This window comes from Rhinopithecus roxellana, chromosome 20 (genome assembly GCF_007565055.1).
Source record: "Rhinopithecus roxellana isolate Shanxi Qingling chromosome 20, ASM756505v1, whole genome shotgun sequence".
In the NCBI taxonomy this organism is placed as follows: Eukaryota; Metazoa; Chordata; class Mammalia; order Primates; family Cercopithecidae; genus Rhinopithecus; species Rhinopithecus roxellana.
Genome location: NC_044568.1, coordinates 68,079,840 through 68,098,814, shown reverse-complemented (window position 1 = coordinate 68,098,814; position 18,975 = coordinate 68,079,840). Strand labels below are relative to the sequence as shown.

Below are 18,975 nucleotides of genomic sequence, written 5' to 3'. Positions count from 1 at the left end.
AGTTGGTGAGGGTGGTTCATATCCCTCAAGGAGCCTCCTGTTGACCATCCCAACACACTGGACCAAAGACTCCTAGCAGGGTGGTTCTGCTGGGGGTGGATCCTCCCGCTGGGGAACTTTCTATTATAGCTCTTAATTTTACCATTGTCCAAATGACCAGCAAAAAAATAGCCCAAGAGGAATTCAGCTTGAGTTCAGGCTTCCTGTCCCATCTTTTGACTTAAGAGCCTGGGCTCTTGACATCAAACTGCCTGGATATGAATCTTGGCATCCTTTGGCTTTACTTTCTGTAGAGCTTCTCTGTGTCTGTTTGCTTATCTGTAAAGTGAGGATAATAATAGTAACCCACCTTTAGGGTTCCCATGTTAAATGAGAAAATATATGTAACGTGCATAGCACACACAGTGCCTGGAACATAATGTTAGAGTTCAGTGAATATTATGTACTTCTATAGCCATTACTGTTACCTTTATTTATTGACCTTTTTTTTGTTTTTTGAGACACTCTCACTCACTCTGTCACCCAGGCTGGAGTGCAGTGATGTGATCTTAGCTCCCTGAAAGCTCTACCTTCTGGGCTCAAATGATCCTCCTACTTCAGCCTCCTGAGTACCTGGGACTACAGGCATGCACCAGTAGTGCAGCTAATTTTGTTTATTTTTTGTAGAGGCAGGGTCTCATTATGTTGCCCAGGCTGGTCTCAAACTCCTGGGCTCAAGTGATCCTCCTGCCTTGGCGTCCCAAAGTGTTGGGATAACAGGCGTGAGCCACTGTGCCCAACCACCTTTATTGGTGAGAGTAGTCTTATCGCCCCATGTTGCATGGTACAAATTGTCTCTGGGCCTCTGTATCTCTGCCTGGAGAGGGGTGATCTTTTCTTCACTGGATGGTATTTGAACCATCTCACAGTTGCAAAGTAGTAGATGCTTACTAAGTAGTAGAAGAGCCTCCTTTGGTGAAACAGATGAACTGAAGGACAGGGAGGCTTAGACATTTTCACTGAGTGGGCAAAGTCAAGCTACAGAAAGAACTTGAGAGCGCATGCTGCCTGTTGCCTTGTGTTCTCTGAAGATGCCTGATAGGTTTTCTGCTGCTAAATCCCATAGTTTTCTTTGTGATTTGGGTCCATTTCTGTATTACTTCTCATTTATTTGGATGGATTGTTGAGTCATCTTTTCTAGATAAAACATATCTAGGCCAGGCACAGTGGCTTATACCTGTAATCTCAGCACTTTGGGAGGCTGAGGTGGGAGGATCGTTTGAGCTCAGGAGTTCGAGACCAGCCTTGGCAACACAGCAAGACCCCATCTCCCCAAAAATAAAAAAATGAGCCAGGCGTGGTACTGTGGAGCTCCTGGCTAGGCTGAGGTGGGAGGATCACTTGAGCCCAGGAGTTTGAGGCTGCAATGAGCTATGATTGCACCACTCCAGCCTGGGCAGCAGAGTGTGACCCCGTCTCTAAACAAACTAACAAGTGAGCGACAACAACAAAAAGTGTCACCATACGCATTGACTAAAAGTTGTTTAATGCCCCTTGACTTTTATTGCCAAGGGAATTATCTTTCTAGCTATAGAGAAAATTGCTTTGGATAAAAGCTCTTCTTGCCTAAGGGGGGAAATTTTCATCTGAGCCTGTCAGTGATTCTTGTTTATTTTTACCATTTGAGCCCAATAAAAATAATGTGATGGTCACAGGATATTTTGCCAATTATTTCAGATGCAGGGGCAATTCACTTTGGATTTGTTTACTTGAAGTGGAAAAGTTTACACAAAGTTACCCTCTGAGCTTTTGCCAAAAAGGAAACTTCCCTGGGTCTCTCTGCTTGGAACCAGCTTCTGTTGAATCCAAAACTAGAGGGGCTATTAAAGGTCTTGTTTCCAATAAATGGCAGGAGAAGGGAATATGATGACTTAGGCAGGAAACACTTCTGTCCTTTTCAGTGACTTATGTCTGTCTGCTTTCTACTTTGAACCCCCAGGACGCACAGACATTCAGGTGCTGCAGCCAGAACAACCCCAGCAACCGGCGAGCAAAGCCCAGGTGCTCGGAGCCGGCACCGCCAGCCCGTCAAGAACTCAGGCCACAGTGGCTTGGCCAATGGCACAGGTGAGTGATGGCACTGCACGCCAGCCTGCACTGAAGCCGTGGGCTCTCACCCGTTCTAACGTGGACACGGGATCCTGCCCACTGTGTCAGAATAGAGGGTGGGCATCAGAAAGCTCTAGGACTAAACTGGATTTGAATCCATCAGTCTTTCTGCTGACCCATCTTCTTCTATCTCTGCCATATTCTGTACAGCCATGGTTATTCTCCATATGACTTCGCTTTGCTAAAATACTCATTTGCACAGAAATAAAAAGTCCTGTCTTTCTATTCATTTCTTTTTCTTTTTCTTTTTTTGAGATGGAGTCTCACTCTGTCTCCCAGGCTGGAGTGCAGTGGCACGATCTTGGCTCACTGCAAGCTCCGCCTCCTGGGTTCACACTATTCTCCTGCGTCAGCCTCCCGAGTAGCTGGGACTCCAGACACCTGCTGCCACGCCCGGCTAATTTTTTGTATTTTTAGTAGAGATGGGGTTTCACCGTGTTAGCCAGGATGATCTCTATCTCCTGATCTCATGATCCGCCCGCCTTGGCCTCCCTAAGTGCTGGGATTACAGGCTGTGAGCCACCACGCCCAGCCTTTCTATTCATTTCTTGTCTGCATTGGAATTCATGTTGGGGAGGCTATCTCATTTATACATGGCATATTTTTGGTTTCCTTCACGTAAGGAAATTATCAGACTAAGGAAATAAAGGACTAAGTATTGTTGCTAAGAGCTGAGTCAGATGATGGTACCACCAGTGAATGGGTTAAGATGCTGACTAGGACAAAGCCAGGTAACTATGGGGGTGTGCTGGGGCCATCCCGATGGGGGCCCCATTTGAGAGGAGATAGTCCCGTCCACGTGCACACAGAGCTTCCCCACACTTCGCTCTGCTTCCCCGTAAGTGAGACGGGAAGGACCTATTTCAGAACAACTCATTTTCTGTCCTGCTCTCCCTCTCTCTCATCAGAACAGAGTCAAAAAAGAAAAAGAAAAAACAAACCCATTCATTTCTCTAAACTTCTCAAAGACTGTCAAATCTTTAGTGACTGCTGGTCGTTTGTCTTCATTTGGGGCAGTTGGGCAGGGACGTAGACGTTTCGCTTCCATGAACTGTAGGTGGAGGAATGCTGGCGTTGAAACTGGTAGGTGACGCTGAGATAGTTTTCTTTTTTTTTTTTTTTTTGAGACGGAGTCTTGCTGTGTTGCCCAGGCTGGAGCGCAGTGGCCAGATCTCAGCTCACTGCAAGCTCCGCCTCCCAGGTTTACACCATTCTCCTGTCTCAGCCTCCCGAGTAGCTGGGACTACAGGCGCCCGACACCTCGCCCGGCTAGTTTTTTTGTATTTTTTAGTAGAGATGGGGTTTCACCATATTAGCCAGGATGGTCTCGATCTCCTGACCTCGTGATCCGCCCGTCTCGGCCTCCCAAAGTGCTGGGATTACAGGCTTGAGCCACCGCGCCCGGCGAGATAGTTTTCTAATGCTCGTGACAGCAGAGGTGTGGCGTGAAGGCCAGGAGACTCAGAGCAGCGTGGCTCTTCATGGAAGTGTTGTTGTGGCATTGTTAAATGACCTCTGTGTGACAAACTTACTGAGTGGAAGAAATTGATTTGAGTTCCTTTGTAATACCCTTCAGTTCTCTGGCAGCACCATATGGGGGCTTCAGAGTCCCTGTGGCTGCTGCTGTTGCCTGGATACCCTGTCGTCTTCAGTGGACCACAAGATGGAGTGGTCTGTGTCCTACAAAGCGCACTGTGAGTGCAGTGGCCTGACCTCCTCCCTGAAGTTTGGGACCTGCCTGAAGGCCTTGAGTGAACTGACTAGCTCACCCTGAGCCTTGGGGAAGAGGAGGAGCTGCAGGTAGGGAGTCCTGGGGCTGCCATCTCAGCCGCCTGGTGCCCCTGGACCACCCACTGTATCCTCGTGCTGGAACATCTAGTGGTAGCTGAGCCTGGCCTTCCTGTCTGTGTGAAGGCGACAGCAAAGTGATGGCTGTGAGCCATGGTATAGAGAACCATAGGCAGCTCTGCGAGCATTTTTCTCTTAGAAAACTCAGTGGCTGTGGAGGAGGGCAATGTTTACAAGTGGGGACGGGGGACTGGCTTTTAGGAACCAACTGATTCCCAGGTGCCATGGCGGAGCTACCAGTGGCTTTGTTCTGCCAGAGGCCTGTGTTATTGGGATCATGGTTTCCTGCAACTACTTCTACTTTTCCTATAAAAACTATTGGTGAATTGACTTTCTTTGGTGATAGTCCTTGAGTCACTCTTAGACATTTCAATAGAGCTGTATTTCCCCTACTTTTATTTTTAGGTACCATTACTTATTGTCCTTATCTCTAGGAACATTATGTTCTAGCAGACAAGGCAGGTGCCAGCTGCGTCTTCAAAAGCCGAGTGTCTCTAACCTCGGACTGCCTTGGAAATGTTTCATGATGGTGTCTCTCAAAGCCCAAACCTGTTCCTAAGATCCATCTCTGAAGGGCAGTTGTATTTTAGGGATTTCTGCCTACTCCAGTGCTGAGGCCTTGATGTCCATCTCTCCCCTTTCTGCTGTGATGGTGTTTTACCTTTACCTCACAGGCAGCCTGTACTAACGTCTGCCCCAAGGGTACAGAACTGTGTCACCTTTGCCGTTGGGAGCAGGCAGAAGCTCCTCTCTTCAGCAGCACAGGACCAGAGGGGGTGTGAGGGTGTGAATGAGGACATCTTCATCCCTCAGTCTGCTGCTGTGAGAACTCTGAGGACCGGTTCCAAGATGGTGGTGGTGGGGAGCTCTGCCTCCTGGAAGAGTCTCCACAGACTTGCGAGATTTATTTAGCAGCCTTTTTTGGCTGCACGCTGCAGTTATGCATGAAAAAGAAATTTGGGGCCAAACTGGAGCTGGATTCCAGGTGGTTTTTTTATGTTGTCACAACCATAAAGTATCCATTTTTATAAAACGAGTGAATGGCAGCCTGTCTGTATAAATATTATATTTCTAAGTTCCAAAAGTGGTGGAATCAAGAAATAGACTAATGGCATAGCCCTTCCTAGAGACATGGAATGATTTACTTGCTAATTCTTTATTGAAGACTTTACCCCCAAATTTACCTATTTTACTTCTTCCCTAAATGTAATTTCCATACACATCAGTCAGAAGTTGCATCAGCTGTGGTCAGGTTCCGGTTCTTCATCTTTAATGTGTTTAAGGCCCAGTGACTCGCTGGGTCTTAGTTTTCTCATTTATAAAATTAGGGCAAAAGTTGGGCATGGTGACATGCATCTGTAGTCCCAGCTACTCAGGAGGCTGAGCCAGGAGGATCGTTTGAGCCTAGGAGGCAGATGTTGCTGTGAACTGAGATGGCACGACTACACTCCAGCCTGGGTGACAGCGTGAGACCCTGTCTCAAAGAAAAAAAATTACAGCAAAAGTATATATCTCATAAGTTGTTATAAGGAATAAATTATAGACATAGCTTCAAGATATTATGGGTTTGCTTCCAGACTACCACAATAAAGCAAATATCACAAAAAAGCAAGTCACATGAATTTTTTGGTTTCCCAGTGCATATAAAAGTTACCTTTACACTATACTGTAGTCCATAAAGGGTACAACAGCATTATGTCTAAAAAATGTATATACCTTAATTTAAAAATACTTTATTGCTAAAAATGCTACCAATTATCTGAGCCTTTAGCCAGTGGAAATCTCTTCGCTGGTGGAAGGTCTCGCCTCGATGTTGATGGCTGCTGACTGATCAGGGTGGTGGTAGCTGAAGGTCAGGGTGGCTGTGGCAATTTCTTAAAATAAGACAACGTGAAGTTTGCCGCATCAGTTGACACTCCCTTTCATCAAAGATTTCTCTGTAGCATGCGACGCTGTTAGATAGCGTTTTACCAACAGTAGAAAATCTTTCAAAATTGGAGTCAATTCTCTCAAACTTTGCCACTGCTTTATCAACTAAGTATACGGAATATTCTAAATCTTTGTTGTCATTTCAACAGTGTTCACAGCATCTTCACTAGAAGTCGATTCCATCTCAAGAAACTGCTTTCTTTGCTCATCCATAAGACACAACTCCTAATCCATTCCAGTCTTCTCATGAGATTGAAGCAGTTTAGAAGCATCTTCAGGCCTACTTCTTATTCTAGCTCTCTTGCTGTTTCTGCCACACCTGCATTTCCTTCCTCCCCTGAAATCTTGAACCCCTCAAAGCCATCCATCAGGGTTTGAATGGGCTTCTTCCAAACTCCTGTTGTGTTGATATGTTGACCTCCTCCCATGAATCGCAAATGTTCTTACTGGCATCTAGAATGGTGAGTCCTTTTTAGTTTTTATTTTTTAAAATTTTTAAATTTTTTTTGAGATGGAGTTTTGCTCTTGTTGCCCAGGCTGGTGTGCAACGGCATGATCTCAGCTCACTGCGGCAACATCCGCCTCCTGGGTTAAAGCGATTCTCCTACCTCAGTCCCAGGAGTAGCTGGGGTTATAGGCGTGTACCACCACACCCAGCTAATTTTTGTATTTTCAGTAGAGATGGGGTTTCATCAGGTGGGCCAGGCTAGTCTTGAACTCCTGACCTCAGGTGATCTGCCTGCCTTAGTCTCCCAAAGTGCTGGGATTGTAGGCCTGAGTCTTTAGGAGGTTTTTAATGGATTTTTGCCCACATCCATCAGAGGAATCAAGATCTATGGCAGTTACAGCCTTATAAAATGTATTTGTGGGTTTTTTTGGTATTTTTTTTTTCGTTTTTTGTTTTTGAGATGGAGTCTCGCTCTGTTGCCCAGGCTGGAATGCTGTGGCATGATCATGGCTCAGTGTAACTTCCACCTCCCGAGTTCAAGTGATTCTTGTGCCTCAGCCTCCAAAGTAGCTGGGATTATAGGCATCTGCCACCACATCTGGCTAATTTTTGTGTTTTAGAGACAGGATGTCATCATGTTGGCCAGGATGGTCTCAGACTCCTGACCTCAAGTGATCCACTTACCTCGGCCTCCCAAAGTGCTGAGATTATAGGCGTGAGCTCCTGTGCCCAGCCATAAAATGTGTTTCTTAAATAGTAAGACTTGAAAGAGAAGATGACTCCTTGATCCATGGGCTACAGAACAGATGTTGTGTTAGCAGGCATGAAAACAACATTAATCTCCTTGTATATCTACATCAGAGCTCTTGGGTAACCCGGTGCATTATCCATGAGCAGTAATATGTTGAATCTTTTCTCCTGAGCAGTATATCTCAACAGTGGGCTTAAAATATTCAGTAAACCATGCTGCAAACAGATGTGCTGTGATCCAGGCTTTGTTGCTCCATTTATAAAACACAAGCAGAGTAGATTTAGCATAATTTATAAGGGCCCTAGGATTTTCAGAATGTTAAGTGAACATTGGCTTCAACTTAAAATCACCAGCGACATTAGCTTCTAAGAAGAGAGACAGCCTGTCCTTTGAAGCTTTGAGGGAATTAACTTCTCTTTAGCTATGAATGTCCAAGATGGCATCTTCTTGCAATAGAAGGCTATTTTGTCTACATTGAAAATCTGTTGTTTAGTATAGCCAACCCCATCAATGATCTTAGCTAGATCTTCTGGATAACTTGCTGCAGATTCTTCATCAGCATTTTCTTCATTTGCACTTTTATGTTCTTTTTGAGGTTTCTTTTCTTAAACTTCATGAACTAATCTCTGCTATCTTCCAGTTTTTTTTCTGCAACTTCCTTGCCTCTCTCAGCCTTCATAGAATTGAAGAAAGTTAGGGTCTGGCTCCAGATTAGGCTTTGGCTTAAGAGAATGTTGAGGCTGGTTTGATCTTCTTTTCAGACTACTCAAACTTTCTCCCTACCAGCTTTTCTTGGTAAGGCTGTTTTCCTTTCTTATCACTCAAGTGTTCACCAGAGTAGCGCCTTTAATTTCCTTCAGGAACTTCTCCTTTGCATTCACAACTTGGCTAACTGGCACAGAAGTTTCAGCTTTGGCCTGTCTTGGCTTTCAACCCACCTTTCTTATCACTAAATGTAATAATTTCTAGTATTTGGTTTACAGTGAGAGACATGTGACTCTTCCTTTCACTTGAACACCTAGAGGCCATTGTAGGGTATGAGGAGAGAGAGAACAGCCAGTCGGAGGAGCAGTCAGAACACACACAGTATTTATTATTAAATTTGCTATATATTTATTTATTTATTTATTGAGACAAAGTCTCATGCTGTCGCCCAGGCTGGAGTGCAATGGCGTGATCTCGGCTCACTGCAACCTCCGCCTCCTGGGTTCAAGCGATTCTCCTGCCTCAGCACCCCCCAGTAGCTGGGATTATAGGCACATGCCACCGTGCCCACCTAATTTTTGTATTTTTAGTAGAACTAGGGTTTTACCATGTTGGCCAGGCTGATCTTGAACTCCTGACCTCAGGTGATCCACTCGCCTCAGCCTCCCAAAGTGTTGGGATTACAGGTGTGAGCCACCATGCCCGGCCCAAATTTGCTATTCTATATGGATGCGGTTTGTGGCACTGCAAAACAGTGGCAGGTAGTAACATATCAAAGATCACTGGTCACAGATCTCCATGACAGATATAAATAACAACTACGAAAAATTTTAAGTTGGAAACATTGACATATTGTGAGAATTACCAAAATGTGACACAGAAACATGAAGGGAGTTTATGCTGTTGGAAAAATGATGTTGAGAAATAGACTTGCTGGATGTCAGGTTGCCACAAGCCTTCAGTTTGTAAAAAAATCACATAGTGCAACTCAACAAAACAAGGTATGCCTGTATATAAAACATGCAGAGTGCTTGGCAGGGTGCCTGGCACAGAGCTTTTATCTTTATGAATAATTTTATGGAGTTTTAATTAGACAACATGAATATATAATATTTTTTTCACTTCGTTTTTCTTTTTTAAAATTTTCTTGTGGAGATGGGGGTCTCACTTTGTTGCCCAGGCCGGTCTCAAACGCCTGGCTTGGATCGATCCTCTTGTCTCGGCCTTCGAAAGTGTTGGGATTGCAGACGTGAGCCATTGCATCCAGCCTATTTTTATACATGGTTTCATGCATCTATGTGCTCTTCTTCTTTGCTTTTTAAAAGTGACCTCACACTATTTTGCAGTTAATATTCCGTAATTCATCTAACCATTCCTTAATTCTTGTGTATTTCCCTGTTGCAAAACAAAACTCTGCTGTAAATACCTGCATACAGCTTTGTTTCTTCTTGAGTGAAATTCTTAAGTCAAAATATGTGAATTTTAAAAAATGAGCTCTAGTGTGTATGAGCAGACTGTCTTTCTAAGAGGATCAATCGTATATCCAAAGTAGTCCAAAATGTTCATAAAGTGGTATGTGAGGTTTATTTTTTCTGCAACCTTGTAAATATTGGTTTATAATTTTTTGCTAATAGTATTAAGTGCTACCTCATTGGTTAAAATGTTTAACCTTGTTGCATTTCCTCATTTACTAGTTGCTTGACTATTTCTTTTTTATTGTGTCTTTTTTCATAGTATTTGATCATTTGTCCTTCAAAGATTTAGAAGTTTACTTTAGAGGTTTATATAAGCTCTTAATATATTCTAGGTACAATTTTTAAAAATTGTAAAAAACACACAACATGAAATTTACTATTTAAACCATTTTTAGGTGTGTAATTCGGTGGCATTAAGTACAATCACAATGTTGGGTAACTGTCACCACCAGTGTCCATTTCCAGAACTTTTTCATCATCCCAATGGATTCTCTGTATCCATTAAACAATAACATTTCCCCCCAACTTGCCTGCCTCTCTCCCGCAGCCCATGGTGACCCCTAATCTCCTGTCTGTTTCTGCATTTTCTTGTTCTAGATACCTCATGTAAGTGGACTAATGTGTCCTTTTATGTCTGGCTTATTTCACTTAGCGTGGTGTTTTCAAGATTCATCCATGTTGTAGCATGTATCAGAATTTCCTTCCTTTTTAAGGTTGAATAATATTTGATTGCATATACATACCATATTTTGTTTCTCCATTCATCTGTAGATGAACATTTGGGTCATTTCTACCTTTTGGCTATAGGAATAATGCTACTGAGAACCTGGCTGTACAAGTATCTGAGCCCAAGCTTTCAGTTCTTTTGGTTGTATACCTAGGAGTGGAATTACTATGGTAATTCTATATTTAATGCCCATTAGGATGGGCATGACGTGTAGCTGCAAGTTTTATCTGTTATATTTATGATTATAAATTTTCCCATATCACTGTTTTGCATTTTATTTTATTTCCGTGAGTATTGCAGAAAAGGATTTAAGAATTTTAAAAATAATTAAGCCTGTGCAGTTAAAAAATGTGTATAATAGGCTGGGCGCAGTGGCTCAAGTCTGTAATCCCAGCACTTTGGGAGGCCGAGATGGGTGGATCATGAGGTCAGGAGATCGAGACCGTCCTGGTTAACATGGTGAAACCCCCGTCTCTACTACAAAAAAAAAAAAAAAAAAAAAAAGTGTATAATTTAACTTTTTGCGTCAATAATGTAAAAGTTTTTGTCTATAAAATGAGATACTTTTTTTTTTTCTTTATGGCCACATTGGATCTGCAGAGATAAATACTTTCTTCTGTTTTCACTTGCTTTCTTCATGATGTTATGTTATCAAAATAAATATCCCATTGGAGTTTATAGTGATATATGTATCACTATAATATATAACTATAAATATATATTTATACATAATATATATTATATAGACATCTATGTATATACAATGAGGACTGGGTCTAAATTATTTTCTATACTGGGATCCTATTATCCTAGAGACATTAAGTAAATAGTGTCATTTTTTACTGTGATTTTATTTAGTGTTGATCACTTTTCACATCCTTACATACGGTGAGAATTTGTTTCTTGTTTTGAGTAAGTCCCATATGATTTTTATTACTGATGTGTTATCGTATTTTCTTTAATGTCTGGAAGAGCTAGTTTTGCCTCTTTTTTTTTTTCCACCCATGATGTTCTTTGATCGTTCATACATTTTCAAAACGAATTTCAGACTTTGAATTCTTTGAAGCACAGTGGGATGTAAGTAGGAATCCTGTTCATCTGTATATAAACCGAGGAAGGATTTTACCTTCCCATCAATCAGGTAACCCAGTATGGCTTTGTCCATTTTTAAGTTTTGCTCCTTTTTCCCCCATGTAATATAACTGCTTTTCTTTATATGAGCTTCAGTCATCCCCTGCTGTGCTAATTACGAAATCTTGGTCCGGTTTTAGTTGTTCTCGTGAAGAGCTGACTGATCAGCTGCCTTGGCAATGCAGTTGCTTGTGTTTCACGGGTGAAAGACACCAACTGCTTTACCGTGGCCCACACATTATGAGCTGATCTTCAGTAGAAAGAGCTTCTGTTGTTATTGGTGCTGGCTTTATACGTGCTTGAGTGCAGGGCCGAAAAATCCTGAGTGTCCACCATGAGCTTGTGATATACCATACACACCTAAGCATCTTGGAACACACAGTGGGCTGGCAGTGTCTCTAGGATTAAGCAAAAGAATTTCCAATTCCTGATCTTTTTTTTGGCTGTGACTAGAGTGTGTCTCAGTCCTGAGTGAATATGTGATTCATAAAGTTAGAATGTGTAACCTAACATCACAGAGGGAACCTTGTGAAATACCCAGGGTTATAGAAAGCAGAGGCCATGCAACTGCCATCTTACTGCGTACCATTTGGTACCCCCACTTTCCCTCCTTGGTACCCCACTTTCCCTCCCATTTGGGAAACATCGAAGCTGTCTTCGCTCCCCACGTGCACTGTTTTTACTTCATGGTGTTCTGGTTTGCGTACTGGTTCTGCTATTTGCTGACTGCACGCGCCTCTCTGAGTGGTCCCTCTATGAGCCTCAGTTTTGTCTGCAGTGAAATGGGAATGATAATATCTTCCTCATAAGGGCATTGGGATGATCAGTGAGCTAATAAAAGTGAACTTGCTAAAGGCAATGCAGGATCCTGGGTTGGATCTTGGAACAGAAAGAAAACATTAGTGCAAAAGCTGGTGAAATCCAAATAAAGTCTGGACTTTAGTTAATAGTAGTATACTAATTATTATTTTAGCATTGGAAAATATGCCATGATTCTATAAGATGGTATTATTAAGGGAAACTGGTTGAAGGGCATACTGTCTTTTCAGATTTTCTGAAAATAATATCCAAATTAGTGCAAAATAAAACAAAAAGTACCTGTTTGTGTGTGCGTTTTTTTTTTAGAGGGAGTCTCGCTCTGTCACCCAGGCTGGAGTACAGGAGTACAATGGCATGCTCTCAGCTCGCTGCAACCTCCCCATTCCCGGGCTCAAGTGATTCTCGTGCCTCAGCCTCCCGAGTAGTGGGGACTATAGGCATGTGCCACCATACGCAGCTAATTTTTTGTATTTTTAATGGAGACAGGGTTTGCCATGTTGGCCAGGCTGGTCTTGAACTCCTGACCTTAAGTGATCCCCGTGCCTCTGCCTCCCAAAGTGCTGGGATTATAGGGGTGAACAACTGTGTCCAACCTAATTTTTGTAGAGATGGGGTTTTCCCATGTTGACCAAGCTGGTCTCGAACTCCTGGCCTCAAATGATCCGCCTGCCTTGGCCTCCCAAAGTACTGGGATTACAGTTGTGAGCCATTGTGCCCAGCTTAATTTTTGTATTTTTAGTAGAAACGGGGTTTCACCATGTCGGCCACGCTGGACTCGAACTTCTGACTTCAGGTGATCTGCCTGCCTTAGCCTCCCAAAGTGCTGGGATTACAGACGTGAGCCACTGTGCCCGGCCAAAAGAACCTGTTTCATAAATGATAGTGTTATACAAATGTCAGGTGGTTTTATTTCAAATATCTTTCTTTTATTTTTTATTTTTTAATTTTTAATTTTTAAAATTTTTAGGCTGGGTGCAGTGGCTCAAGCCTGTAATCCCAGCACTTTGGGAGGCCGAGGCAGGTGAATCACGAGGTCAGGAGATCGAGACCATCCTGGCTAACACGGTGAAACCCCGTCTCTACTAAAAATACAAAAAACTAGCTGGGTGAGGTGGCGGGCGCCTGTAGTCCCAGCTACTCGGGAGGCTGAGGCAGGAGAATGGCATAAACCCAGGAGGCGGAGCTTGCAGTGAGCCGAGATCGCGCCACTGCACTCCAGCCTGGGTGACAGAGCAAGACTCCGTCTCAAAAAAAAAAAAAAAAAAAAAAAAAAAAAAAAAAAAAAATTATTTATTTATTTATTTTTTCCGAGATAGAGTCTTGCCTGTCACCCAGGCTGGAGTGCAGTGGCGTGATCTCAGCTCACTAGATCCTCCGCCTCCTAGGTTCAAGCAATTCTCCTGCCTCAGCCTCCCAAGTAGCAGGGATTACAGGTGCCCACCACGACACCCGGCTAATTTTTGTGTTTTTAGTAGAGATGGGGTTTTACCATGTTGGCCAGACTGGTCTCGAACTCCTGATCTCATGATCCGCCTGGCTCGGCCTCCCAGTAGTTTTTAATTTTTTTTTTTTTTTGTATTTTTTTCTCTTCTTTTCCGTTTAAAACTCTTCTATCCAATCAAATATCTTTCCTTTGCTAGATTATTGGGGTTATTGAACAAGTATTTCTTGAACAAATATTTAGCAAATGTTAAGCACTACAGACAATGGGAAGCAATATAAGAGAAGGTCTCTGCCCTATGATCTCGTTCTGGAAAAGTTGAAATCACACCTCAGCAAAGTCAAAACAGCACATGTCACAGGGGCTTGTGTGGCTGAGGAGCCGAGGCCACAGGTACTGTAGGCTTCACAGTGTGGAATGCTCTCCCTGGGCTGCAGGGGTGGGGAGGGCGTCCAGGGAAGATGGCTGATGTGGGCAAAGAGACGAAGCAAGAACACAGGAGACAGAGAGTAGAAGTAGTGAAAAATGCGGGAAACAAATCTGCCCTGGCTCTCAAGATGGGTGCAGTCCTTTTGGGGAGATACGGGTGTACCTCAAATAATTAGGATTAAAAGTTAGAGAGCATTGGCTATATTGAATAGAGTTAAAAGGTAATACAGCAGACCGGGTGTGGTGGCTCATGCCTGTACTCCCGGAATTTTGGGAGGCTGAGGCTGGCAGATCACTTGAGGTGAGGAGTTCAAGACCTGCCTGGCCAACATAGTAAAACCCCATATCTACTAAAAATACAAAAATTAGCCAGGCGTGGTGGCACACGTTTGTAATACCAGCTACTTGGGAGGCTGAGGCAGGAGGAGCACTTGAACCGGGGAGGTGGAGGTTGTAGTGAGCCAAGATCATGTCACTGTACTCCAGCCTGGATGGCAGAGTGAGACTCCGTCTCAAAAAAAAAAAAAAAAAAAAAAAAGTAGTACAGTAATTCTGTAAGGCATGATGGACTTGTAACTCCTTGTCTTTGACAATCCAGCTTTTCTATTTGAAGCCCCATTGGGGTTGAGTATGGTACCCTGTCACTGGTTGACTAGCATGATGCTGAGCCAGTAATGCGTTGTTAGAGCTTAATTTCTCCTGACTATGAGCTGTGATGGGGTGGATTGACTTCTGAGGTTCTTTCAAGCTCTCGTGTTCTAAGAATGCGCACACACACACACACACACACTCACTCTTTGAGAGCAGAAGAGGGGTGTTCGTGAATACTCATGGGCACAGAAGGCTTGTCTATGCTAGGATATCTAGCCTTCATATTTCTCTGTTTCCAAATCTGAACTCAAGGTGTAGCACAAACTTTTTTTTCCTGCTTTTATTTTAAGTTCCGGGGTACATGTACAGGATGTGCAGGTTTGTTACATTGGTAAATGAGTACCATGCTGTTTACTGCACAGATCAACCCATCACCTAGGTATTAAGCCCAGCATTGGTTAGCCATTCTTTCTGATGCTGTCCCTCCCCGCACCCCGACCCCGCACAAATTCCTCAACAGAAGAGCTACTGTGGGTGAGCTAGGGTGAGTCACAGGCTCTTGGTTAGGCCTGTGGACATGTATAGCCCTGGAGGGAACCCTTCTAACTAGATTTGCAGCTGCATGAACAGTCAGATCCAATTAGTGGTCATTGGAGGATCTCCTCCCCTGGCATGCCATGGGGGCTGTGCTTTTGTTCTTTTCATGGTCAACTATTTCATAATAATTATTTTTAATAATAGTACATATATGTTACTAAAACTTTAAAAAAAATAGGCCGGGCGCGGTGGCTCAAGCCTGTAATCCCAGCACTTTGGGAGGCCGAGACGGGCGGATCACGAGGTCAGGAGATCGAGACCATCCTGGCTAACACGGTGAAACCCCGTCTCTACTAAAAAATACAAAAAACTAGCTGGGCGAGGTGGCGGGCGCCTGTAGTCCCAGCTACTCGGGAGGCTGAGGCAGGAGAATGGCGTAAACCCGGGAGGCAGAGCTTACAGTGAGCTGAGATCCGGCCACTGTACTCCAGCCTGGGCGACAGAGCGAGACTCCGTCTCAAAAAAAAAAAAAAAAAAAAACTTTAAAAAAAATAAAAGCTTAAACAGTATAAAGAATGTCTTTTTCCTGTTCTGCTAACCTTCAGTTTCCTACCCCAAGGCCCGCTGTTGTGTTTCTTGTGGTTCATTTCAAAGATTCTTGGAATATACAAGTATATGTATATCTATTCCTTGAAAAAACACACACGTGTGTATGCACACAAACTCACAAATGATAGCACATGTATACATTGTTCTGCACTTTCTCATTTAGTAATTATCTTAGAATTTTCCCACGGTATTTGAAGCTAACTTGAAGAGCTTCGTTCACCTCCCCTTTCCCCAGTAAGTCCAGCCAAGGATGGGGACAATTTTAGGATCAAAAAGAATATTAGACTGGGTACAGTGGCTCACTCCTGTGATCCCAGCACTTCAGGAGGCTGATGTGGGAGGACTGCTTGAGCTCAGGAGTTTGAGACCAGCCTGGGCAACATAGTGAGACCCTGTCTCTACAAAAAATTAAAACAAAAATTAGCCAGGCATGGTGGCGTGAACCTGTAGTTCCAGCTGCTTGAGAGGCTGAGGCAAGGGGATTGCTTGAGCCTAGGAGGTCAAGGCTGCACTGAGCCATAATTGCACCACTGCACTCCAGCCTGAGTGACACGGCAAGACCCTGTCTTAAAACAAAACAAAACAACAACAACAACAACAACAACAACAAAAAAAAACAAAACACACAATGGATTGAAATATTTTACAACATATTTAAATCCAGTGCCTCATAAAGATTCTTAAACAAAATGAAACCTCATTGTTCATTTTTTGAGGATGCAAGAAAATAAACTCATTCTAAAAACTGGTAAACAAAGGGAAAGAAGCAAGTATTTCTCCTGCCGTTTCTTTACAAACTGAACCTCTAGGTAGCCAAATAGTTGATAAGGGGAGGTTTCTCTTTATAGAAGTATTATTAGCTAATAAATGAAGAAAGTGTGGTAGAATTAGAATATTACTATTTTACAGTCTTCTGTGAATTATTTAATTATTTAAGCCTATTTCTGGACTTTCTTATTAATTGACACACCTATTCATGCATCAGTACCACATTGTTTTAATTGTTGTAGCTTTGTAGTATGTTTTAATACTTTAGAAACTCCCCCTACCCACACAAACACACACGCGTGCGCACACACACACACACACACACACACCACCCACCCCACTCTTCTACAAACTCCCCCTACACACATACCACTCTTCTTCTTTAGAATGTTCATGGCTATTCTTGTGTATTTAGTTTTCCTAATAAATTTTAGAATAAATTCCTCTAGCTCTGAAAAAAGTCATGGTATTTTTTAAAAATTGAGTAAAATGTGTAGATGTGCATAAAGTGAATTGCCATCTGTTGTGTTTTACTGGCTTGCCTGAGATAGAATAGGAATATAAATATCAAGCCTTGCATTTCTGTTAGGGAAACATTAATTGCACAAGATTTTTTTAGTCATTTATTAAACAACTAATTTAGCCTGTGTGAAAGGCAATATTTTATATACTTCAGAGAAAACAAGTGAATAAATCGTAGGCAATTTCTAGCATCAGCCTCCTACCCATTTGTTAAGATCTAGCTTGGCGTCCATCACATCGTATGAAGAAATTTGACTTTCAGCTGATCACCAGTCCCATGTGTGCCAAGAGGATCATGTGGTCGCTAAGAGTTATTATAATCTTTGGTTGAATTAGAGGATGTGCAGAGAGGGAGAAGTAGAGCGTAGTGACAAGTGGTTTAGGCTCTGGAGGCAGACAGCATGGTGTGAATTAGGTGCTATATGACCTTGAGAGGTGTTGTAACCTCTTTGAGCCTTAGTTTCCTTAAGTGTTAAGTGGGGATATCAATTGTAACTAACTTGTGGGGTTGCGTGTGAGGCCTAAATGAGATAATCCAAAGGGCTTTGCACCTTGCCTGCACATTCTGGTGTTCTGGAAATGTTACCTGGTATTTAAGTTGGTAATCTGACTCTGCTGGCCTCATGGTATCTGATTTATTATGTTCAGTTCCTGATATGATTATCTAGAAGAGGCAGTAGACGATATGTAGAAGAGGGCAGCCAGATGATCGGGAAAGGGGGGCTGCCTAGAAACACTGAAGAAATGGTAGCCCTCTTTACTAGAAATGAGAATACTAACATGAAACAATGGCCATTCATTGGTTGATTGATTGATGGGTCTCACCCTGTCACCTAGGCTGGGGTGCAGTGGTGCAATCATGGTTCACTTCAGCCTCCACCTCCTCAGCTCCAGTGATTCTCCCTCAGCCTCCTGAGTAGCTGGGACCACGGGTGGGCACCACCGTGCCCAACTACTCTTTTAAATTATTTGTAGAGATGAGTCCTCACTAGGTTGCCCAGGCTGGTCTGGAACTACTGGGTCAAGCAATCCTCCTGCTTCAGGCTCCCAAAGTGCTGGAATTAGAGGCAAAGTATCTACGTGTCTGGCTTAGATACTTTGAATTGCTTTGGAGATAGAGATGGGGAGACTCAGACCAGGTAATACAATCAGCCTCATATGAAGAGGAAAAAAAAACCAAAAAACTTTCTGGGCCGGGTCCTCTGGCTCATGCCTGTAATCCCAGCACTGTGGGAGGCTGAAGTGAGCATATCACTTGAGGTGAGGAGTTTGAGACCAGCCTGGCCAACATGGTGAAACCCTGTCTCTACTAAAAATACAAAAATTAGCCGGGTGTGGTGGCGCACACCTGTAATCCTAGCTACTTGGGAGACTGAGGAATGAGAATTGCTTGAACCCTAGAGGCAGAGGTTGCAGTGAGCCAAGATGGCGCCATTCCACTTCACCTTGGGTGACAGAGCGAGACTCTGTCTCAAAACAAAACAACCCCCCACCAACTTTCTGGAAAGTACATCTGTTCAACAATGGGATGATTCTGTAGTGAGCTCTCTGTGAAAAATGTTCAAGAAGAATCTGGATAGCCACTTGTTAGGGATACAACAAAAAGAATTTCTGCATTAGGAAGATAAGGCAGAGTGATGACTAAGGCGTTTACCTATGAAATTCTAGTCTACATGTACACATACGCAATCACATATATGGAAAATTCTCTGCATATAGCTTATCACTTCCAAAGAACCACAGTTCTTTGAAACCTTATTTGATCCTTTTTTGAGTTAGAGGATATTGCAATGCACCTTGGGGTCCTTGTGAACATAAGTGATCATCAAAGAAGTGAAGAGATGGTGAAATAGGGAGACTTGGAGACTAGTGTGTTTCACTTCTGTCTCATTGTCTGTTATCTCAGAGAGAAGACCCTTAGCTGTGAGCCATTCTTGCTTCCTACTTTGAGCGTGAGCCTTTAAAAGAATGAGCACATTATTGGAAGTTTTCTGCCTCTTCAGTGTGTATGAGCTTTTTGAAAGAAGGTGCTAGTCTTGTCTAGCAAGCAAATGACAAATTTAAAGAAAAGGATGTGACCCTATAAACTTGGCCTTG

At 43.1% G+C, this 18,975-nt stretch overlaps 1 protein-coding gene across 2 annotated transcripts in view; it reads left to right on the top strand.

Moving 5' to 3' along the window:
- The window catches only part of WWP2 (WW domain containing E3 ubiquitin protein ligase 2), a 181,387-nt gene that overhangs the window by 108,133 nt on the left and 54,279 nt on the right, over nucleotides 1–18,975 (top strand). For both annotated transcript variants that reach the window (XM_030924577.1, XM_030924578.1), the window contains exon 7: nucleotides 1,979–2,106. In XM_030924577.1, the coding sequence (XP_030780437.1) occupies nucleotides 1,979–2,106 (128 nt within the window). The remainder of the gene's footprint in view (nucleotides 1–1,978; nucleotides 2,107–18,975) is intronic.